This window comes from Capricornis sumatraensis, chromosome 17 (assembly GCF_032405125.1).
Source record: "Capricornis sumatraensis isolate serow.1 chromosome 17, serow.2, whole genome shotgun sequence".
NCBI lineage: Eukaryota > Metazoa > Chordata > Mammalia > Artiodactyla > Bovidae > Capricornis > Capricornis sumatraensis.
Window position 1 is genome coordinate 11735963 of NC_091085.1, and position 21945 is coordinate 11757907.

At 43.0% G+C, this 21945-nt stretch overlaps 1 protein-coding gene across 4 annotated transcripts in view; it reads right to left on the bottom strand.

The window, feature by feature from the left end:
* TRIM2 (tripartite motif containing 2) overlaps positions 1-21945 on the bottom strand; it is a 55387-nt gene that overhangs the window by 13003 nt on the left and 20439 nt on the right. For all 4 annotated transcript variants that reach the window (XM_068989656.1, XM_068989655.1, XM_068989654.1 and 1 more), the window contains 3 exons: positions 21119-21842; positions 9765-9868; positions 6000-6167 (listed from right to left, as the gene is read on the bottom strand). In XM_068989656.1, the coding sequence (XP_068845757.1) occupies positions 6000-6167; positions 9765-9868; positions 21119-21842 (996 nt within the window). The remainder of the gene's footprint in view (positions 1-5999; positions 6168-9764; positions 9869-21118; positions 21843-21945) is intronic.

Sequence of the window (21945 nt, forward strand, 5' to 3'; positions counted from 1 at the left end):
TTGGGAACAAACGTGGAAAATGGGTTGGATGATAATCTTTTTGGAGAAGAGATTTCTGTTGTCATCAAACAGCTCTCCATTCTTCAGTGACTGGCTGAAGATACAGAGGATGATGGGAATAACAAGAAGTACACTGAATGATGGGTTCCCTCCAAGTTGTAGCTCAGCTCATATTTTCTCTTTGGAGACAGCCCCCGTTTTCTTTTCCTTTCAGTTCTTAAATTAGGTACCATAACACTATGGTTCAAAATTGTACCAAACAATTTATGACTGCCTAAAGGCTGACATGTGTAGTCTTCTCTTGTATTGTTGGAAGAGGGTGTTTGCTATGACCAGTGTGTTCTCTTGGCAAAACTGTTAGCCTTTGCCCTGCTTCATTCTGTAATCCAAGGCCAAATTTGCCTGTTACTCCAGGTGTTTCTTGACTTCCTACTTTTGCATTCCAGTCCCTTATAATGAAAGAGACATCTTTTTTGGGTGTTAGTTCTAAATGGTCTTATAGGCCTTCATAGAACCATTCAACTTCAGCTTCCACAATAATACAAGAGAAGACTCTGCACACGGACATCACCAGATGGTCAATACCAAAATCAGACAGATTATATTTTTTGCAGCCAAAGATGGAGAAACTCTATACAGTTAGCAAAACAAGACCAGGAGCTGACTGTGGCTCACATCATGAACTCCTTATTGCCAAATTCAGACTTAAATTGAAGAAAGCAGAGAAAATCACTAGACCATTTGGGTATGACCTAAATCAAATCCCTTATGATTATAAAGTGGAAGTGAGAAATAGATTTAAGGGTCTAGATCTGATAGACAGAGTGCCTGATGAGCTATGGATGGAGGTTCATGACATTGTACAGGGGACAGGGATAAGACCATCCCCAAGAAAAAGAAATGCAAAAAAGCAAAGTGGCTGTCTGAGGAGGCCATACAAACAGCTGTGAAAAGAAGAGAAGCAAAAGGCAAAGAAGAAAAGGGAAGATACACCCATTTGAATGCAGAGTTCCAAAGAAAAGCAAGGAGAGATAAGAAAGCTTTCCTCAGAGATCAATGCAAAGAAATAGAGAAAAACAATAGAACGGAAAGACTAGAGATCTCTTCAAGAAAATTAGAGATACCAAGGGAACATTTCATGCAAAGATGGGCTCGATAAAGGACAGAAATGGTATGGACCTAACAGAAGCAGAAGATACTAAGAAGAGGTGGCAGGAATACACAGAAGAACTGTACAAAACAGATCTTCACGACCCAGATAATCACGATGGTGTGATCACTCACACTCACCTAGAACCAGACTTCCTGGAATGTGAAGTCAAGTGGGCCCCAGGAAGCATCACTACGAAAAAAGCTAGTGGAGGTGATGGAATTCCAGTTGAGCTATTTAAAATCCTAAAAGATGATGCTGTGAAAGTGCTGCACTCAATATGTCAGCAAATTTGGAAAACTCAGCAGTGGCCATGGGACTGAAAAATGTCAGTTTTCATTCCAGTCCCTAAGAAAGGCAATGGCAAAGAATGCTCAAACTACTGTACAACTGCACTCATCTCACACACTAGCAAAGTAATGCTCAAAATTCTCCAACCCAGGCTTCAACAATACATGAACCATGAACTTCCAGATGTTCAAGTTGGTTTTAGAAAAGGCAGAAGAACCAAAGATCAAATTGCCAACATCTGCTGGATCATCAAAAAGGTAAAAACATCTATTTCTGCTTTATTGACTATGCCAAAGCCTTTGACTGTGTGGATCACAATAAACTATGGAAAATTCTGAAAGAGATGGGAGTACCAGACCACCTGACCTGTCTCTTGAGAAATCTGCATGCAGGTCAGGAAGCAACAGTTAGAACTGGCCATGGAACAACAGACTGGTTCCAAATAGGAAAAGGAGTATGTCAAGGCTGTATCTTGTCACCCTGCTTATTTAACTTAAATGCAGAGTACATCATGAGAAACGCTGGGCTGGATGAAGCACAAGCTGGAATCAAGATTGCTGGGAGAAATATCAATAACCTCAGATATGTAGATGACACCACTCTTATGGCAGAAAGTGAAGAAGAACTAAAGAGTCTCTTGATGAAAGTGAAAGAGGAGAGTGAAGAAGTTGGCTTAAAACTCAGCAATCAGAAAACTAAGATCATGGCATGCGGTCCCATCACTTCATGGCAAATAGATGGGGAAACAGTGAAAACAGTGTCAGACTTTATTTTGGGGGCTCCCAAATCACAGCAGATGGTGACTGCAGCCATGAAATTAAAAGATGCTTACTCCTTGGAAGGAAAGTTATGACCAACCTAGACAGCATATTCAAAAGCAGAGACATTACTTTGTCAACAAAGGTCTATTTAGTCAAGGCTATGGTTTTTCCAATAGTCATGTATGGATGTGAGAGTTGGACTATAAAGAAAGCTGAGCATGAAAGAATTGATGCTTATGAACTGTGGTGTTGGAGAAGACTTTTGAGAGTCCCATGGACTGCAAGGAGATCCAACCAGTCCATCCTAAAGGAGATCAGTCCTGAGTGTTCATCAGAAGGACTGATGTTGAAGCTGAAACTCCAATACTTTGGCCACCTGATGTGAAGAACTGACTCACTGGAAAAGACCCTGATGTTAGGAATGATTGAAGGTGGGAGGAGAAGGGGATGACAGAAGATGAGATGGCTGGATGGCATCACCAACTCAATGGGCATGAGATTGAGTAAGCTCCAGGAGTTGGTGATGGACAGGGAGGCCTGGCGTGCTGCAGTCCATGAGGTCACAAAGAGTCAGACATGACTGAGCAGCTGAACTGGACTGAAAGGCTGACATGAATTGTTTTCTATCATTTCCATGTATCTGTCTTTTTTCCTCACAATGCTTCTATATTTTTAAAGGGTAGAGACAATGTATTATAATTGTTTCTCCTATATCATTATCTATCACAGGCCTGAAGGAACTTCAGAAACGACAATCTATAGGCTAATTTGGGAAATATAAATTGCCTCAATAACCTTTTATAAAGATTGTTGTTTTTTTGAATTGACATAAACCTGATGATATTAAAAAAAGAAAAAAAAAAAAGAAGCACTACCCATGACATTTTTCACAGAACTAGAACAAATAATCCAATACCTATATGGAACTATAAAAGACCCAGAATTGCCAAAGCAATCCTGAGGGAAAAAACAAAGCAGGAGAAATAATTCTCCCGAACTTTAGACAAAACTACAAAGCTACAGTAGTCAAAACAGTACAAAAGCAGACAGATGGATCAACGGAACAGAACAGCCAGCCCAGGAATAACCCCATACACAAAGGGGATGGTGGTGGATTAGTCGCTAAGTCCTTCCCAACTCTTGCGACCCCATATTATAGCCCACCAGGCTCCTCTGTCCATGGGATTTCCCAGGCCAGAATACTGGAGTGGGTTGCCATTTCCTCCTTCAGGATCCTGACCCAGGGACTGAACCCACATCTCCTGCATTGCAGGCAGATTTTTTATTGCTGAGCCACCAGGGAATGGTGGCAAGAATATAAAATTGGAAAAAAAGACAGTCTCTTCAGGAAGTGGTGCTGGGAAAGTTAGACAGCTGCACATAAATCAAAGAAGTTAAAACACATCCTCACACTATGCACAAAAATAAACTCAAAATGGCTTAAAGACTTAAACATAAGACATGACACCATAAAACTCCTAGAAGACAGCATAGGCAGAACATTCTCCAACATAAATTATACTGATGTTTTTCTTAGGTCAGTCCCCCAAGGCAACAGAAATAAAAACAAAAATAAATAAATGGGACCTAATCAACCTAGATAGCATATTCAAAAGCAGAGACATTACTTTGCCAACAAAGGTCTGTCTAGTCAAGGCTATGGTTTTTCCAGTGGTCATGTATGGATGTGAGAGTTGGACTGTGAAGAAGGCTAAGCACCGAAGAATTGATGCTTTTGAACTGTGGTGTTGGAGAAGACTCTTGAGAGTCCCTTGGACTGCAAGGAGATCCAACCAGCCCATTCTAAAGGAGATCAGTCCTGGGATTTCTTTGGAAGGAATGATGCTAAAGCTGATACTCCAGTACTTTGACCACCTCATGGGAAGAGTTGGCTCACTGGAAAAGACTTTGATGCTGGGAGGGATTGGGGGCAGGAGGAGAAGGGGACGACGGAGGATGAGAGGGCTGGATGGCATCACTGACTCGATGGATGCGAGTCTGAGTGAACTCTGGGAGTTGGTGATGGACAGGGAGGCCTGGCGTGTTGCAATTCATGGGGTCGCAAAGAGTCGGCACGACTGAGCGACTGAACTGAACTGAACTTACAGAGTGAATCAAACTTATAAGCTTCTGCACAGCAAAGGAAACCATAAAAAACACAGGTACACACGAACGAAAAGACAGTCTACAGAATGGGAGAAAATATTTGCAAATGAGGCAACTGACAAGGACTTAATCTCCAAAATATACAAACAGCTCATACAACTCAACCACCAAATAAAACCCAATCGAAAAACAGGCAGAAGATATTAACAGACATTTCTCCAAAACAAGACATAGAGATGGCCAGCGGGTACATGAAAAGATGTTCAACATCATTAACAATTAGAGAAATGCAAGACTACAACGAGGTACCACCTCACACCTGTCAGAGTGGCCATCATTAAGATGCCTACAAATAACAGATGCTGGAGAGGATGTGGAGAAAAGGGCACCCTCCTTCGCTGCTGGTGTGAGTATAAACTGTACATCCATTATCGGGAACAGTATGGAGAGTCCTCAAAAAACTAAAAATAGAGTTTCCACATGATCCGGTAATCACACTCCTGGGCACATAGCCAGGCAAATCTAGACTTCAAAAAGATACACACAACCCTGCATTTGTGTGTGCGTGCTCAGTTGCTTCACATTTATCCGACTATTTGTGACCCCATGGACTGTAATCTACCAGGCTCCTCTGTCCATGGGATTTTCCCAGCAAGAATAGTGGAGTGGACTGCCGTGCCCTCCTCCAGGGGATCTTCCTGACCCAGGGATCAAACCTGGGTCTCCTGCATCTCCTGCACTGCAGGCAGACTCTTTACCACTGAACCACTGGAGAAGGCCACCCTAGGCTCATAGCAGCACTGTTTGCAAGAGCCAAGACATGGACACAACCTAAATATCCATGAAGAGATGAATGGATAAGGAAAAGGTGGTGCTAGTCAGTCATAAAAAGAATGAAATGATGCCATTTGCAGCAACATGGATGCAACCGGAGATGATCATACTAAATGAAGTCAAAAAGGGAAAGACAAACACCACACGATATCACTTATATGTGGACTCTAAAATACGGCACAAATGAAGCTACCTACAAATCAGAAACAGACTCGTGAACACAGAGAACAGACTTGTGGTTGCCAAAGGGGAGAAGGACATTACATTTAGCACGAATACATGGAGTTAGAAGATGCAAACTATTACATTTAGCACGAATAAATGGAGTTAGAAGACGCAAACTATTACATTTAGCATGAATGCATGGAGTTAGAAGACACAAGCTATTACATTTAGCATGAATAAATACATGGAGTTAGAAGATGCAAACTATTACATTTAGTACAAATAAATGGAGTTAGAAGACGCAAACTATTACATTTAGCATGAATACATGGAGTTAGAAGACGCAAACTATTACATTTAACATGAATACACCACCAGGTCCTACTGTATAGTACAGGGAACTATATCCAACCCCCTGGGATAAACTATAATGAAAAAGAGTATTTTAAAAAGCAACTGAGCAAACTAACTGCTTTATAAAACAAAGCCATATTTAGGATATACATGAGTAGATTTATGACAATATCACTGTGACTCTTGCTTCATTAAACTTATACATGACAAAGTCAAGATGTTCTGCATATGAAAAACTGTTGAACATTTTATTGGATCTGTGAGACTCCCCAGAATAGACAATTTTATCTTGTATTTCTTATTCCGCCTCTCAACTGGTCAGTTGTAGTTAATCTTACCTTAAACTTGCCATCTGATGAGAAGATGCTAACCCATTTATTATCATAATCAGCAATGATTATGTCCCCACTGGGATGCACAGCTACTCCTGTGGGACGCTGCAGCTGCCCAGGAGAGCGTCCTCGTATGCCAAAACGACTTTTGAACTGTCCATCATTGGAAAATATCTGAAAAACAAATTACATTCATTGCAATGTGAACTAGCACAGAAATCATCAGGGCAAAAACGGAAGAATATCTGTCGTAAGGACTACAGGGCAGAACATGCAAGCCCTATTTGAAGTAAAGCCTACACACACAAGATAAGCTTCCCTTTCTTTTCTTGCATCGTAGGCCTTAAGTTGGAGAAGGCGATGGCACCCCACTCCAGTACTCTTGCCTGGAAAATCACACAGATGGAGGAGCCTGGTAGGCTGCAGTCCATGGGGTCGCAAAGAGTCAGACACGAATGAGCGACTTCACTTTCACTTTTCTTTTCTTTTTTTTTTTTAATATAAATTTATTTATTTTAATTGGAGGCTAAACTACTTTACAATATTGTATTGGTTTTCCCATACAGCAACATGAATCCGCCATGGGTATACACGTGTTCCCCATCCTGACCCCCTTCCCACCTCCCTCCCCATACCATCCCTCTGGGTTATCCCAGTGCACCAGCCCTGAGCATCCTGTATCATGCATCAAACCTGGACTGGCGATTCATTTCACATATGATAATATACATGTTTCAATGCCACTCTCCCATATCATCCCACCCTCGCCCTCTCCCACAGAATCCAAAAGACTGTTCTGTACATCTGTGTCTCTTTTGCTGTCTCGCATACAGGGTTATCGTTACCATCTTTCTAAATTCCATACATATGTGTTAGCATACTGTATTGGTGTTTTTCTTTCTGGCTTACTTCACTCTGTATAATAGGCTCCAGTTTCATCCACCTCATTAGAACTGATTCAAATGTATTCTTTTTAATGGCTGAGTAATACTCCATCATGTATATGTACCACAGCCTTCTTATCCATTCGTCTGGTGATGGACATCTAGGTTGCTTCCATGTCCTGGCTATTATAAACAGTGCTGCAATGAACATTGGGGTACACGTGTCTCTTTCAATTCTGGTTTCCTCAGTGTGTATGCCCAGTAGTGGGATTGCTGGGTCATAAGGCAGTTCTATTCCAGTTTTTTAAGGAATCTTCACACTGTTTTCCATAGTGGCTGTACTAGTTTGCATTCCCACCAACAGTGTAAGAGGGTTCCCTTTTCTCCACACCCTCTCCAGCATTTATTGCTTGTAGACTTTTGGATAACAGCCATTCTGACTGGTGTGAAATGACACCTCATTGTGGTTTTTATTTGCATTTCTCTGATAATGAGTGATGTTGAGCATCTTTTCATGTGTTTGTTAGCCATCTGTATGTCTTCTTTGGCAAAATGTCTGTTTAGTTCTTTGGCCCATTTTTTGATTGGGTCATTTATTTTTCTGGAATTGACCTGCAGGAGTTGCTTGTATATTTTTGAGATTGATCCTTTGTTAGTTGCTTCATTTGCTATTATTTTCTCCCATTCTGAAGGCTGTCTTTTCACCTTGTTTATAGTTTCCCTGCTTTTTTTGATTGTCTAACCCTAGTAACACAGGCTTTTTTTTTTTTTTCACATTTTGTATATTTGATATTAGGCGAAACTTCTCCAGCTTTGTAAGCTTTTATAACATTCATCAATTTAAAACAGTAATGCTGATTCCTTATCATTTCTTTCAGAATTTACATATTTATTATAGCTTAAACTGCTTAAAATTATAGATTTAGGAGTTACACTTCTTACATTCTTCTTTCTATTCTAGTGTTTTTCAGACTTTTTTGACAGGGACACCGAGTCAAAAATAGACTTTGCATCATGACCCAAGGGATATACCAACACACACACTTGCCCTCCCACACACACCTCTATATTCTCATGCCAAAAGAAAAGTTTCTTGAAATAGTGCTCATAATGTTCAGTGCTCTGTGATGTTTTCAGTTCTGTTCCAGTTCATTTTTAAGCTGCTGATCATGACCTACTAAATTGCAATTCATTCCTTTGACGGACTGGGGAATATCTGTGTATGTGTATTGCTCTTCCAGTTAACATACACAGCGCTTACTGTGTACCATTTACTGTTCCTCTCCACTACTTACCTGGCTTTGTAGCCTTGGGAGAGTCTCATATTAATGGTCAGTTTCTTCTACAAATTAGAGATACAGTGCTGTCTACTGTAGAGGAAGGCTGTTAGGGTGAGACGAGCTGTGTAAAGCTCTGAGCAGGCTGCTCAGCAGGTAATAAGCTCTCCAGTGTGAGCACCTCTCTTGTTTCTGCTGTTGTTATTGCTATTACAATTACTTTGGTTTGAACTTCCCATGTTTCTGAAACACTATATATTATATATAACTTAATTTTACCTTTAATTCTCATTATATATATTTATATTTTTAAACTAGAGGTATATTTTAGATCTAGTAAAATGCATCGATGTTAAGTGTTGAATTCAGTAAGTTTCGACAAATTCCACTCCATTTGACGTATACTCCTATCAAGACATAAACATTCTAATCACACCAAAAAGTTATCATATGCCCCTCCCTGGTCATTTGTCCTCCTTATATCCAGGTGTAACCACTGTTCTGATTTTCTTCACTGTAGATTAGTTTTGCCCATTAGAACAGTCACACAGAATGTGTTCTTTCTGACACTTTTTTTTGTTTGATATAATGATTTCAGGTTCGTTAGTATCATTGTATGTATCAGTAATTTGTTCCTTTTCATTTCTGAATAGTCTTTCTTTTGGGGGGTTGTGGGGGTCTTTGTTGCTGCCCATGGGTTGTGGGGGAGTGGGGGCTGTTCTTCATTGCCGAGCACGGGCTCGGAGCACGTGGGCTTCAGGAGTTCCAGCACACAGGCTCAGTAGTTGTGGTGCATGGGCTTAGTTGCTCTGCAGCATGTGGGATCTGCCCAGATCAGGGATCAAACCCATGTCCCCTGCATTGCCAGGCAGATTTTTATCCTCTGTGCCACAAGGGAGGTTCCTGAAGAGTTTTCCATTGTATGAATGCATCACATTTTATTTTTATCTATGCTACTAGTGATTGATGTTTGTTTACAGTTTAGGGCTATTATGAATAAAGCTACTCTGGATAACTGTGTAGAAGTCTTTGTGAATATATGTTTTCATTTGTTTTAGACAAAGACTTAGAAGTGGAATTGGAGGTAGGCATTTTCTAACTTTATGAGAAACTTCCAGGTTAATTTCCAAAATGATTATCCCATTTTTACTCCCACCAGCAATGTGTGAGTATTCTAGTTACTCCATACCTTTCCAGCATTTAATGTTGTCGGTCTTTAATTTTAGCCTTTCTAATGGCTGTATGCTGCTGCCGCTGCTAAGTTGCTTCAGTCGTCTCCGACTCTGTGCGACCCCATAGACGGCAGCCCACCAGGCTCCTCCATCCCTGAGATTCTCCAGGCAAGAATACTGGAGTGGGTTGCCATTTCCTTCTCCACACTTTCACTTTTCACTCTCATGCATTGGAGAAGGAAATGGCAACCCACTGCAGTGTTCTTGCCTGGAGAATCCCAGGGACGGGGGAGCTTGGTGGGCTGCCGTCTATGGGGCTGCACAGGGTCGGCCACGACTGAAGCGACTTAGCAGCAGCAGCAGGCCTTAAGCAGGAAACTGCACCTGTACCTATTTTATCAACGTAAGTTGTTAAAGGTATACAATTAGGAGCCATACCTGCACACACTGGTTGTTACTGTCAGCAATCAATATTTTCCCACTTGTAGATGCTGCTACCCCTTGAAGATTTGTGAATTCCCCTTTATTTCTTCCTTTGGTACCTAAAAGTAAATGACAAAACCACAGAAAATTAGGACTCTCCTTGGTGGTCCACTGGTTAAGACTCCGTGCTCCCACTGCAGGGGGCATGGGCTTGATCTCTGGCTGGGGGACTAAGATCCTATGTGACACATGGAGCAGCCAAAATAACAAGACAAACCAACAAACACCACAGAAGATTAAGCAAGAGTCAGATTCCTCAGTTATAGCAAGAGAATCATTCAGTCCTCTGTAAGTAGCCTGAGGATGCAATGGTTTTAAAATTACACTTAAAAAAAAGAGGAACCCTTCCCACTGACCTAATCCATATTCTACTAAACTTGTCTTCCGGACCAATAAAGTTTTTGCAACAGCACATTATGGGGGGCAAATACCAATCTTTTCTTATTAAACTGTGGCTGCAGACTGATATGATTAAAATATATTTAGATTCCACAAAGACATGATTATAAAAACTAATATTTAGTGGCAGAGGGTCTTATTCTGGGGTCGTGCCAACATTCCTTCTCCAAATCAGCATCTCTTAGAAACCTGGACACTTGACTTTCAACACTTTTAATGAATCACAAGGTCACAGGTGTTACAAAACCAGCAGGCTTATATTCAACCACCGGAGTTATCTACGAACTATTTTCAAAGACTCAGTGTCTCATTAAGCTTATCTCTCCTGACGTGCTTTCTAGATTAAATAACTAAGAAAGGCAAAAGAAAATTAATCAGTGTAAGTAACAGTCTCATCCTTCCTAGAGTTTTTCACCAAAGAGATGAAGTAAGAGGGAAAAAAAGCTTAAAGGTGTCTACGGTTAACAGATGTTTGTTTTTATTTCAAAAGAAGTATTTATAACTTATTTTAATAGGACCATGTAAATATTAACGGATGGAAATAAAAGGAACTTTGCTCAGATATGACTGGGAAGGAGGTTTAAATTTTCACAGTTGGAGAGTGAGAGCTATGCCTCAGTTTTATAATTTCATTTACATTCAAAAGAGTAACTTGATATTTGTTTTTAGACGTCAATGCAATTTCCCAGGAGAGCAAAAACAGGCTGCCAGTAGCCAATGTCAAGGCCCTATTGAGGGTGCTTAAGAACAGGGAGACTCTTCAGAAACTTGGCTTCTGCATTTAGGAAGTGAAACTGCGACAGAATTAAACTTAGAAAAAAATCGAAGACAGAATCCCTGGGTGAATCATCCTATCAGCTGGTTCTTATCAAATCCACAAGACAGTTGTTTTATTGAGATCCTGGGCCCTAACATGATGACTCATGATCTCTGTCTCTTTTAAGAACATGAAATAAAAATCTGATCCTCAAAAGAATGTCTTGCACGCTGTAGGATAAACGGTTCTATTTAATTTCAGATGTTTCAGAAAAGACGATCTTTATACTTAATCTGCACAAGATCCCTTGAATATCAAGGTCCATGGGATCAGCTAATACTTTAAAAATGGTGTGTTGATACCTGTTTGTGTTGGGGGGAGGGGCAGGAAAAGAGGTGGTAGGCCCTTGAAAGAGGTACGTGCCAACATGGTATTAGCTTAGGGGCATTCCTTCTGAAGTCTGAATAACAGCTGATTAACAGGTACAGCAAAACGAAAGAACAGAGCAAAAGCAACAATTCTTCTAAAATGCTCAGTTTACACTTTTTAAAAGGCAGTGGGGGCAAGGCCAGGGTCTCGCGAGAATAAAAGCTTAATTTATCAAAAACGTTGATAAACAAAAGCATGCAAGTTATTAGCAAGATAAGGAACTGAGGACCAAATAAAGAAACATAACAAAAAAGAGTCCTACCAGTGGACTGGAAAAGAAGTGACTGTAAAGAAAACCCAGGCTGTTGTGTAAAACTGGAAGTTTACCCATGGCCCAGAGGGCATGCAGGCAGAGGAAAGAAATACTGAAAACAGGACGGGAGTAAGAAGCACCTGGACAGAGTAGACGAGCACTGGTTTGCTGTTCTTACACCTGCCTGTTGCCCTCTTTTATTTAACTTTTGGCTCATCCTGCTAACAATGTGTGTGAGTCTCTCAGTCCTGTCCGACTCTTTGCAACCCCCTGGACTATACTGTCCATGGAATTCTCTAGGCCAGAATACTGGAGTGGGTATACTTCCCTTCTCCAGGGGATCTTCCCAACCCAGGGATTGAACCCAGGATTGAACCCAGGTCTTCTGCATTGCAGGTGGATTCTTCACCAGCTCAAGCACAAGGGAAGCCCCATTCTGCTAAGACAAAGCCTGTTCTATTCAGCGAAGGCTCTGCAGGCAGCAGCAGTTGAGGTTTGAAAGGAAGGAAAAAAAAAGAGACTAGTGCTTCAATAGATGTTCAGCGGTTCCTCTGTCAAAAAGATTTAATTGTCCTTCTGAAAAAATAGAGGTGATGCAGAAGGAGGGGAATACCTGAGCAAAAAAATGTGGACACCTTTTTTTGCTCTGCAGAAATAAACACACATTTTTGAGGGTCCGTAGAAATGGGAAACAACTGTACGGGGGATGATAATTTTAAAATTCGGTCAGTTATATTATTGGCCTCCGTATCAATATCGTTTGGAACAAGGGGAAAGAAGACTCTGCCAGTTTGAAATGGATTTGAGATGCTCCGTACAGGCTCTGAGAGGAAAGCATCTACAATACAGAGGACCACACTGCGGGGGGGAGGTCCTCCCACCCCCTCCACGCCCCAGGCTTATGAGCTGGCCCAGCTGTCACTCTCGGTCTCAAGTTAAGAGAGCCTGAGTCCGCTGCCCCACATGTCAGTAAAATCCCAGGGCTGGAGGCACATCTGTTAGATGGCTTATATATTTTTAAAAACATTAGATGGAACAGGCAATGCCATTTCCTGAGGATTAAAGGAAATCCAGCAACATACTTGAGGGACAACCCATGTTGACTAGTTTTACAAGGAAAATCTTAATGTTGAGTAATGATACACACAGAATCATTATGCTGAAATGCCCAAAGTCCAAGTGTTTTAACAGTGTCTTGGGTCCAAAGTAAACAGAAATTCCAGAAGTTACAAATAATCTGGAGTGGTGCATTCCTCTTCAATATATTTAGTAAATACTATTTAGTCCATAGAAAAATTTCTAGCCTGCCAATAAATAAGGAAAACCAGTTCTTTCTTAACAAATGTAAGTGAAGCATAAAACATATATAGTCATCATAAAGTCTTTCCTTGTCTAATGGCTACATTTGGGCTAGTAAAATGAGTAATGTGAGTTTTTAAAGTAATTATAAACAATTTGGTAACAATTCCCTAAGATAATTATATTTGTTTTCCCCAGATTTTAAACTAGCCTATGAAGCACAGAATGACTTTTTATCAACTTCTTATCCATGCTCCTGCCCATGCCTCCAGGAAGATTACAGAAGTAAGGTAATAAGTTCCTGGGCTGAAATAGGTGATCACAACTGCAAATTTCTTCCCACTCCCACTCCAACCTAGTAAGAAAATTAACGCTAAATAAACCTAGATACTTAGAATCGGATAATGCAAAAGGACAAAAAAGCCAGACACAGGGTTTAACAAAGGATCTTCAACCAAGTAGGTGCTTAGCATACATTTGCTGAATGAATGGTTCTCTAAATGAATTATAAATGACTGAGCAAGTGACAACCCACATTATGTCATGGGAAAAGGAAGTGTTCAGTAATATTGACAGCACTTTCATATACATTCTCTGATGCACTCCCTGTAACAAGCCCGAGAGTCATCAGCAGGATAAACATTATCAATCCATTTTAAAGATGAGGAATTGAAGCTGGACATATCACAGAGTTAGCAAAGAGACACAGAAATGAATAAAACCTGGTTCTCCTAATCCTTTACAAAATACATATTTTTAATACATACATTGCTTCTCTCTAAATGGGTATCAGGTTTCTGAAGTGAGGACAATTATTCTTTGGGTTCACATGAGCCATGCTTGCTCCATAAAAATCTTTGAGGAAATTCTGCTTTAACTGGTTCACTGGCTCCCTCACTAAACTATGAGCTCCCTAGGGGAAGCCGCAACATCTGTCCTGTTCTCTGCTGCAGCTTACAATACAGCGCAGTGCCTGGTACTTGGTAAACAGCAGTGGCATCTTTCCACATGTGAAATGCAAGAGATGTTCCCAAGGATGAGTTTCTCAAGGAGTAGGTCAGGGTTCCTATAAAAACCTCAGATGCCAAATTAGCACATTCTCCTTCCTCAGAGATTTTAGAGAGGGAAGATGATGCCTTGCAGAAATGAGGCAGGGAAGAGGGGTATAAATTATCATGTCTTCCTGTAAAGCCTCTGAACTCATGCTAAGTGATTTTATACAGCCATCTGCTATCACAAGAAAGCACACTGATCTAGAGCACAAATGAATGGTTCATTCACCACTTCCCAAGGACTCATTAAGGTATGGCGGATGAATTGCATAATTTGAAACAATTCATCTGTAATTCTTTCATTCCCTCCCACCTCTTCAGCTTCCCCTTTGTTCAGTGCTTTTCTTAAACAGCTCACAAACCAGCTCATGGCTTTTAGTCAGCAAACGCTGACAGTGCAGGGAAAAACAATCTCTTGATGTTTTAAGGCTTTATCAAACAGATGCGCTAAGCCACTCCCCTGCACTCCTTCAGGTTTGTTTTGCAATTTAGCATTAGAGTTAGACAATAATTCACTCACTGCGGGCATATGTTACGTTTTCACGTGTGGGAGGTGTCAAGTATCTCAACTTTGGAAAACTGCGGAAGTTGACGGAGATTTCAGATGAAGAGGAACTGCTGTGCAATTTAAAAGGCAGGGGCCTCAGAGTCATAGGTGGCTTGGTTCCTTCTCAGGCTCTCCCGAGCCTCCATTCCTTCAAAGCTAAGAATGATTATATGTCGTTCTGGTAATTTGGTTCAAGAGCTGTCGGGCTGGGGAGGAGCTCTGATTTATACCACTAGCCCTTTCTACTGTGTAAGAGCTCCCCTTACGGCTGATATCAATGAATTCAGTAAAGAGGCAGAGACAAAATTAACATACAAAATTCAGCAGCGTTTCCACACACTAACAATGAATTTTCTGAAAAAGAAACAAAGAACTTGATTCCACTGACAATAGCATCAAAAACAATAAAGTACTTAAAAGTAAATTTAACTAAGGAGCTGAACGATTTCTTATCTGAAATCTACAAGATATTAATGAAAGAAATTGAAAAAGACACAAAGTGGAAAGATACTCCATATTCGTGGATTGGAAGAATTAATATTGTTAAAATGTCAATACTACCAAAAGACATCTACAGATTCAATCCAATCCCTATCAAGAGTCCAATGGTATTTTTTACAGATGTTGAAAAAACACTCCTAAAATTTATATGGAACCACAAAAGACCATGAATAGTCAAAGAAATTCTGAGGAAGAGGAACGAAACAGGAGGCCTCACATTCCCTGATTTCAAGCTATAATATAAAGCTATTGAAATCAAAACAGTATGGTACTGGCATTAAAAACCAATAGACCAGAACAGAATTGAGCCCAGAAAAAATACCCAAATATATACAGTCAACTAATATTTTGACAAAGGAGCCAAGAAAAGACAGTGGCTTCAACAAATGGTGCTAGGATAATTGAATAATCACATAAAAAAATGAAACTGGACCTCTGTCTTACATCATAGACAAAAGTTAACTAGAAAGGGATTAAAGATTTAAATATAAGTCCTGAAATTAGGTTTTATTTCTTCCTAGAAGAAAACACAGGAATAAAGCTCCCTGACACGAGCCTTGGTGAAGATTTTTTGGATAGGATACCTAAGGCATAAGAAAAGAATTCAAAAATAAACAAGCAGGACCATATCAAACTAAAAAGCTTTTGTTAGCGAGCAAAAGAAACCATCAGCAATGTGAAAAAACAAAAAATGGAATGGGAAAAAATATTTCAAACTAGGCATCTAATAAGCGGTTAATATCTAAAATATATAAAGAACTTACATAATTCAACAGCAAAAACCCAAATAACCCAATTAAAAACCAGGGGAAAGACCTGAATGGATATTTTTCCAAAGAACAGTCACAAAGGTCACATGAAAAGAAGCTCAAGATCACTAGCTATCAGGGAAATGCAAGTTAAAACCACAATAAGATGCCCCTCATGCCTGTTAAAATGGTCACCATCAAAAAGACAGATAAAATATGGTGGCATGCTCAACTAAAGATTCCTCATGCTGCAATGAAGACCTGGCCCAGTCAAACAAATTAAACGAACGGTGGCACGGATGTGGACTACTGGTCCTCATGCACTCTTGGTAAACTGGTAAGGCCACTACGGAAAAACTGGATAAAGGAGCTCTGAAAAGTAAAAATAGAACTACCATACGATCCAGCTTTGCCACTTCTGGGTATGTGCCATGTCTGGTTGAATAGTGTGACTAGCATTCAGTCATAAAAGGGAGAAAATCCTTCCATTTGTGACAACATGGGCGGACCTTGAAGGCATTAAGCTAACTCAAGAAAGTCAGTGAGACAAAGACAAATACTGTATGATCTCACTAACACGTGAAATCTGAAGCAAAACAAAACAGCACTTCCCTCCTGGTACAGCGGTTAAGGATCCTCCTGCCAATACAGGGACACAGGTTCGATCCCCAGTCTGGGAAGATCCCCCACGCTGCCGGGCAACTAAAGCCGGGAGCCACAGCCCCGGAGCCCAGGCTCTGCAACTCCTGAGCCCACGCTCCTAGAGCCTGCGCTCTGCAACAAGGGAGACCACAGCAATGAGAAGCTTGTGACCACACCTAGGGAGTGGCCTCTGCTTGTCATGACTAGAGAAACCCCTTGAGCAGCAATGAAGACCCAGTGCAGCCAATCATAATAAATCAATACAATGAAAACAAAACAGAACTCACAAAAAGAGATCAGACCTGTGGTTACCAGAGGCAGGAGGGTAGGGGAGAGGCCACTGGAGACGGAGGAACTTCCCTGGTTGCGTGGTTGTGAAAGTGGCGCTGCTGGGGCTGGAACCAGGGCCATCCAGCCTCCTGCCCACAGCCTTGACCATTCACTCACATCCTGGATCACTGGAGTCAAGCAGCCGGAAGCTCACTTGGGTCCTAAAGTCCTGCCTGCTCCGTCCTAAGGATGTTGCTGCTGCTGCTGCTAAGTCGCTTCAGTCGTGTCCGACTCTGTGCGACCCCATAGACGGCAGCCCACCAGGCTCCCCCGTCCCTGGGATTCTCCAGACAAGAACACTGGAGCGGGTTGCCATTTCCTTCTCCAGTGCATGAAAGTGAAAAGTGAAAGTGAAGTCGCTCAGTCGTGTCCAACTCTTAGCGACCCCATGGACTGCAGCCCACCAGGCTCCTCCATCCATGGGATTTTCCAGGCAAGAGTGCTGGAGTGGGGTGCCATTGCCTTCTCCACCCAAGGATGTTAGGAATCTGCATTTCCTCTCCACTCGCCGCATCACTCAATCCTTGCGCTTGTAAGAGCTCACGTGACTGCTGCAACAGGAAGCAGCCCCCTGCCTCCCGGGGAACACTGCCGGTAGATCCCTAGGCGCTCTGGAAATCAGTATCACAGTAAGTCACCACATCACACTACACTGTTCAGCGCCCTCCGCTTCACCCACACCGTGACGGGTCTCAAACCTCAGTGTGCAGAAGGGTTGTGGAGCCGGAGGCATGCAGATTCCTGGTCCCTTCCCCAGAGATTCTGATTCTGTACATGCAGCTTGGAATCCAGCAATTCTCATTTTTGCCAAGCACCCCAAGGAACTCAAGTGGTTTATGGGAAACACAGGTGTACAGATAAAAGTTTCTGCTTGGCAAGGAAACAGAGCTTCTTTGCTCTCTTCACTCTATTTCATGCTTCAGGTAATGCGATCACTATGTTTCCTCGGACTACTCAGTGTCTGATCTTCTTCCCCTTCACCTAAATCTCCCCTTTCCTCCTCCTAACCGGCAGACTCTTTCTCCTTCAAAGCCGGCTTAGGCTTAGGTGTCATCTCTAGAACCTTCCTTAACTCCCTGCTACCTGTCAGCCTCCCCATCCCGCCTGCCTCTGAAGGTGCTCCTTCTGAAGACACCACATCGTCATGTCTGTCCCCTTCTAGACTGTGGCCTCCCCTAGGTCAGGCTCAGGATCTGATCCCTCTCTCTACATCGCTGCCCAGCCAAGTGTTGGGCACACAGCAGAGTCCCATTTAACTAGGGGCTGGATGACCAGGGACGAGAGGGAAAGTGTAAGTCAAAACTACCCTGGAAGACCTTTTCTATTATCCAGAAAGTGATAGTTCACTTTCACAAATACACACAGGTGTTCAGGTATGTACACAGCCTATCCGTCATGTATCTGCCCTTCCATATCTGTTATAAGCTGAACTGTATGTATCTCCACAAAATTCATAAGCTAAAGTCCAGTCTCAACCTCCAGTACCTCAGATGTAACTGTTTTTGGAGTTAAGATCTTTAGAGGTGATTAACTTAAAACAAGGCCCTAATCCAATATGACTGGTGTCCTTATGAGAAGAGGGAGAAACACCAGGAGTGTGCGAGCACAGGGGGAACCTTCAGAGGGCAAAGCAGCGAGCAGGCGGAGAGGCCTCCAGGGAACCCGAGCCCGCCGCCTCCTTGAGCTTGGGCTTTCAGCCTCCAGAACTGGGAGAAAATCAGTCTCCTCCGGTTTGTCACCCAGTCTGTGGTATTGTTATGGCGGCCCTAGCAAACTTAGACATCATCTCTACTTCATTAACAACCGTGGACTTAGTGGTATATGCCAGGGACTGTTCTAAGTGCCTCACAAATGTCTAAACATTTAAACACCTCCCCCCAGTGCCAGTGAATCTCCAAGGGTGCATGTCTCAATGGGTAGGAGGGGACAGGAGGGGATCCCCTTCCCCTGGGGCGGGGCTGGGCATTCAGAATATAACTGGGGAAAAAAAAAGGCCCTAAGAGATATGTCTCTTTCCTCAGGTGAGACTCACAGTGGAATGGTGACGATTGAAAATAATAACAATAGTAAAAGGACGGCCATCTTTAACTCAGCAGTTACTGCACACAGGCAAGTGCCAGCCCTGAGAATTCCTTCTTGTTTCACCCCTACAGCAACCTCAAGAATTAGGTAAGATTTCATTCCCTTTATTTTAGCGGAGGAAACTGGGTTAAGAAGGGAGAATCGGAATCAGGCCCAGATCTGGCCCTCTCTCCACTCTGCACGCTGCCTGGGAAGCAGACCAGGGAACTTGGCTGGGGGAGGGGAGATTCCAAACGCAAGACTGAGTTTGCAGATCAATGGGGAGCAGCAAGGTCAATTGTTTTAGAAGAAAAGGCAGCAGGGAACATCTAACAGCCTCAATAACAGATCATGCAAAAACAATGGCTGTGGATTATTTAGCTCTTCCAACATGCCAGGCATTAAGCTTGGAACTTTGAACAGTTCTGAGAAGCAGATATTTTTATCTTTTCTTTTTATGGACATGGAAACTGAAGCCCAGGGAAGCTGGGAGACCTGCCCAAAGTTGAAGCAAGTGGCAGAACCGGAGTGGCAGGCCTGGGAGGCTCCAATCCTGTGCTACCCAGCCCACCCCCTCTGCTTTGGCAAGTGTCTCAACAGCCTCTGCACCCAAATGCACAAATGGCCAGTGAATGGACCAGGGCCTCTACACGCTGAGAAGGCAGCCTGCTTGCTATATCACAGTCTACCAAGATTTATCCTAAAGAATACTAAACAATATTGAGTATTAAATAATAACGAGAAATGAATAATAAGTAGAGCAGCTCTTGCCCAAGAATGTTCCAAGGAGACTTATTTTCCCAAGATGTCCACAGGAGAAGTGCTATGGTCAGAAGAGCTTGGAAGTGCTGCCTATTATCCCTCCACTGCCTGTGAGACTTAGAGTGCACGTCAGCAGATTCTGAAGGTACTACGGCCAAAAAACGAATCTGTTTCCCTCACTTAAGCTAAGCTTTCCCCAATCTGTCTGAACCACAGAACTGGCTTTCTACCTGTGTCAGTGGCCATACCTTGAAGACCTTTTCAGAGATACTGCAGCGGAGGACTGAAGAGGCAGAAAGGGAAGCAAGTGGGAACCACTTTTGGATACTAACAGACAGACTTTTTTCTCTTAAGAATTATCAGATTGTGAGGACTTCCCTGGCTGTCCAATGCTTAATACTCCATGCTATCAATGCAGGGGGCCTGGGTTCGATACCTGGTCAGGTAACTAGATCTCACATGTCATGTGGCATGCCACAAAATTAAAAAACAATTTTTTTAATATATAATAAAAGAATTAGTAAAGTGGTGGTTGTTTACATTTAGTTTGTTTAGAAAATAAACAGCTTAAAAAAAGTCGGAGGCAATAAAGCTGACAATGGAAGGACAATTTGCATTCCCAAATCTCTTGGCTCATCCTAAACCTTCTTGCTTCCATCCCAACCCCATTCTATTCTCCAGGTTTCCACCCACCCTCTCCTCTTGAGGCTGCTCTCCAGCTACACGCAAATGGACATAACCACAGCTTGCAATGCACCATGCCCCTTGTCCCCAGGCCTTAAAATGTGGAAGCAGTGACAAGCATCAGACCCTCTGCCCACAGTTACCTCCTGCATTGGCACATTCCAGAGAAACCGTGAAGCTATTTGACAGAAGCATGTCTCTGCCTTTGAGTTAGGCAGAAGTACTCTAAAGACATTATTCCCACGGGCGGGGGTTGGGGGGGGAGACTGACAACATTTCCTTTAAAATGTGCAGATTATGTACACAGTTATATTTAAAATGGATAACCAAAAAGGACCTACAGTATAGCAAAGGGAACTGTGTTCAGTATTATGTAACAAAAGAATCTGAAAAGAATAGATACATGTATATATGTAACTGAATCACTTTGCTGTACACCTGAAACTAACATTGTTAATCACTTACATTCCAATATGAAATAAGCAAACAAACAAACTGCTACCTACCAAAAAAAAAGTCCCGATTATGAGTGCTGTATTTTTCTAACTCTCTTTTTGGTTATTTTCAGTTTCTGATTTTCCAGAATAAATATGCAGCGCTGGCGTGGTGAAGAGGAGGAGAAGGAGGGGAAAGAGGAAGAGAGAGCAGGAGGAAGGAAGAGAAGGACACAAACCTTCTCCGGAGAAGAAGCCTGCATGAGCTCACCTAATAAAATACAGCAGTTTATCTCCCACACCATCAGCCCGAGCTGCGACCTGCCAAGTTGCAAGTCGCGGCAGTTCCCCAGTCCCCCCTTGAGCCCAGCAAAATCCCGCGTGCAGGCGCAGCGCCGCCCGCCCCTTACCCACTCGGAAGATCAGGTCGTCTTCGATGGGGTTCTCTTTTCGCTTCCCGGTGCTGTACATGCTGGCGGGCCTCTTGACTGCCTTCTGCTTCACATGGCCGCTGCCCGGGGACTTCACGCGCCGCTTCACGCCCTCGGTGGTGGGGGACACATCCGCCGAGCGGATCACCTTCAGCTTGAACGGGCTGCCGCGGATGTGCTGGTCGTAGAGCCGCAGCGACAGCGTGAAGTCGCCCTCCTTCTGCACGGTGTACAGGAACTCGTAGGTGCCGTTCTTGTTGTCCAGGATCTCCCCGTCGGCCACGCTGCCGTCGGGCGTGCTCAGCTCCGCCGTGAGGTAGGCGTTGCCCGTTTTGCACAGCTCGCCGTCTTTGTCCTTGGTTGTTATGGTAACAGACATGGGCTGCCCGATGATGGTCTGCCGCAGCCCCTCGCCCGTCGCCACCGTCTCGGAGGCGACGGCGTTGGTGGTCAGAATCGTCCCGAGGTTGTGGATGGACTTCTTGAGCCCCTCGGTCTCCACGATGAAGTCCAGTTGGTCGTTTTCTCGCGGGTGCAGCGGGAAATCTTGGTCCGCCAGTTCGTTGAGCTTCTCGCTCATCTGCTTCTTCACCAGCAGCACCTCCGTCTCCGTGCCGTGGTTCAGGGCCTGCGCCGTGAAGCTGCTGCAGCTCTTGATGCTCTCCTGCCCCTCGAGCAGGGTGTCCAGCTGCGACTGGAGGACCTGCGGGGAAAGCGAGCCGCTGAGCGCCGCCCACGGCGTGCCCCGGGGCGAGGGGGCTTCCGTTTAACCCAGTGAACCCGGCTGTAATGCTAAATCCTAAATC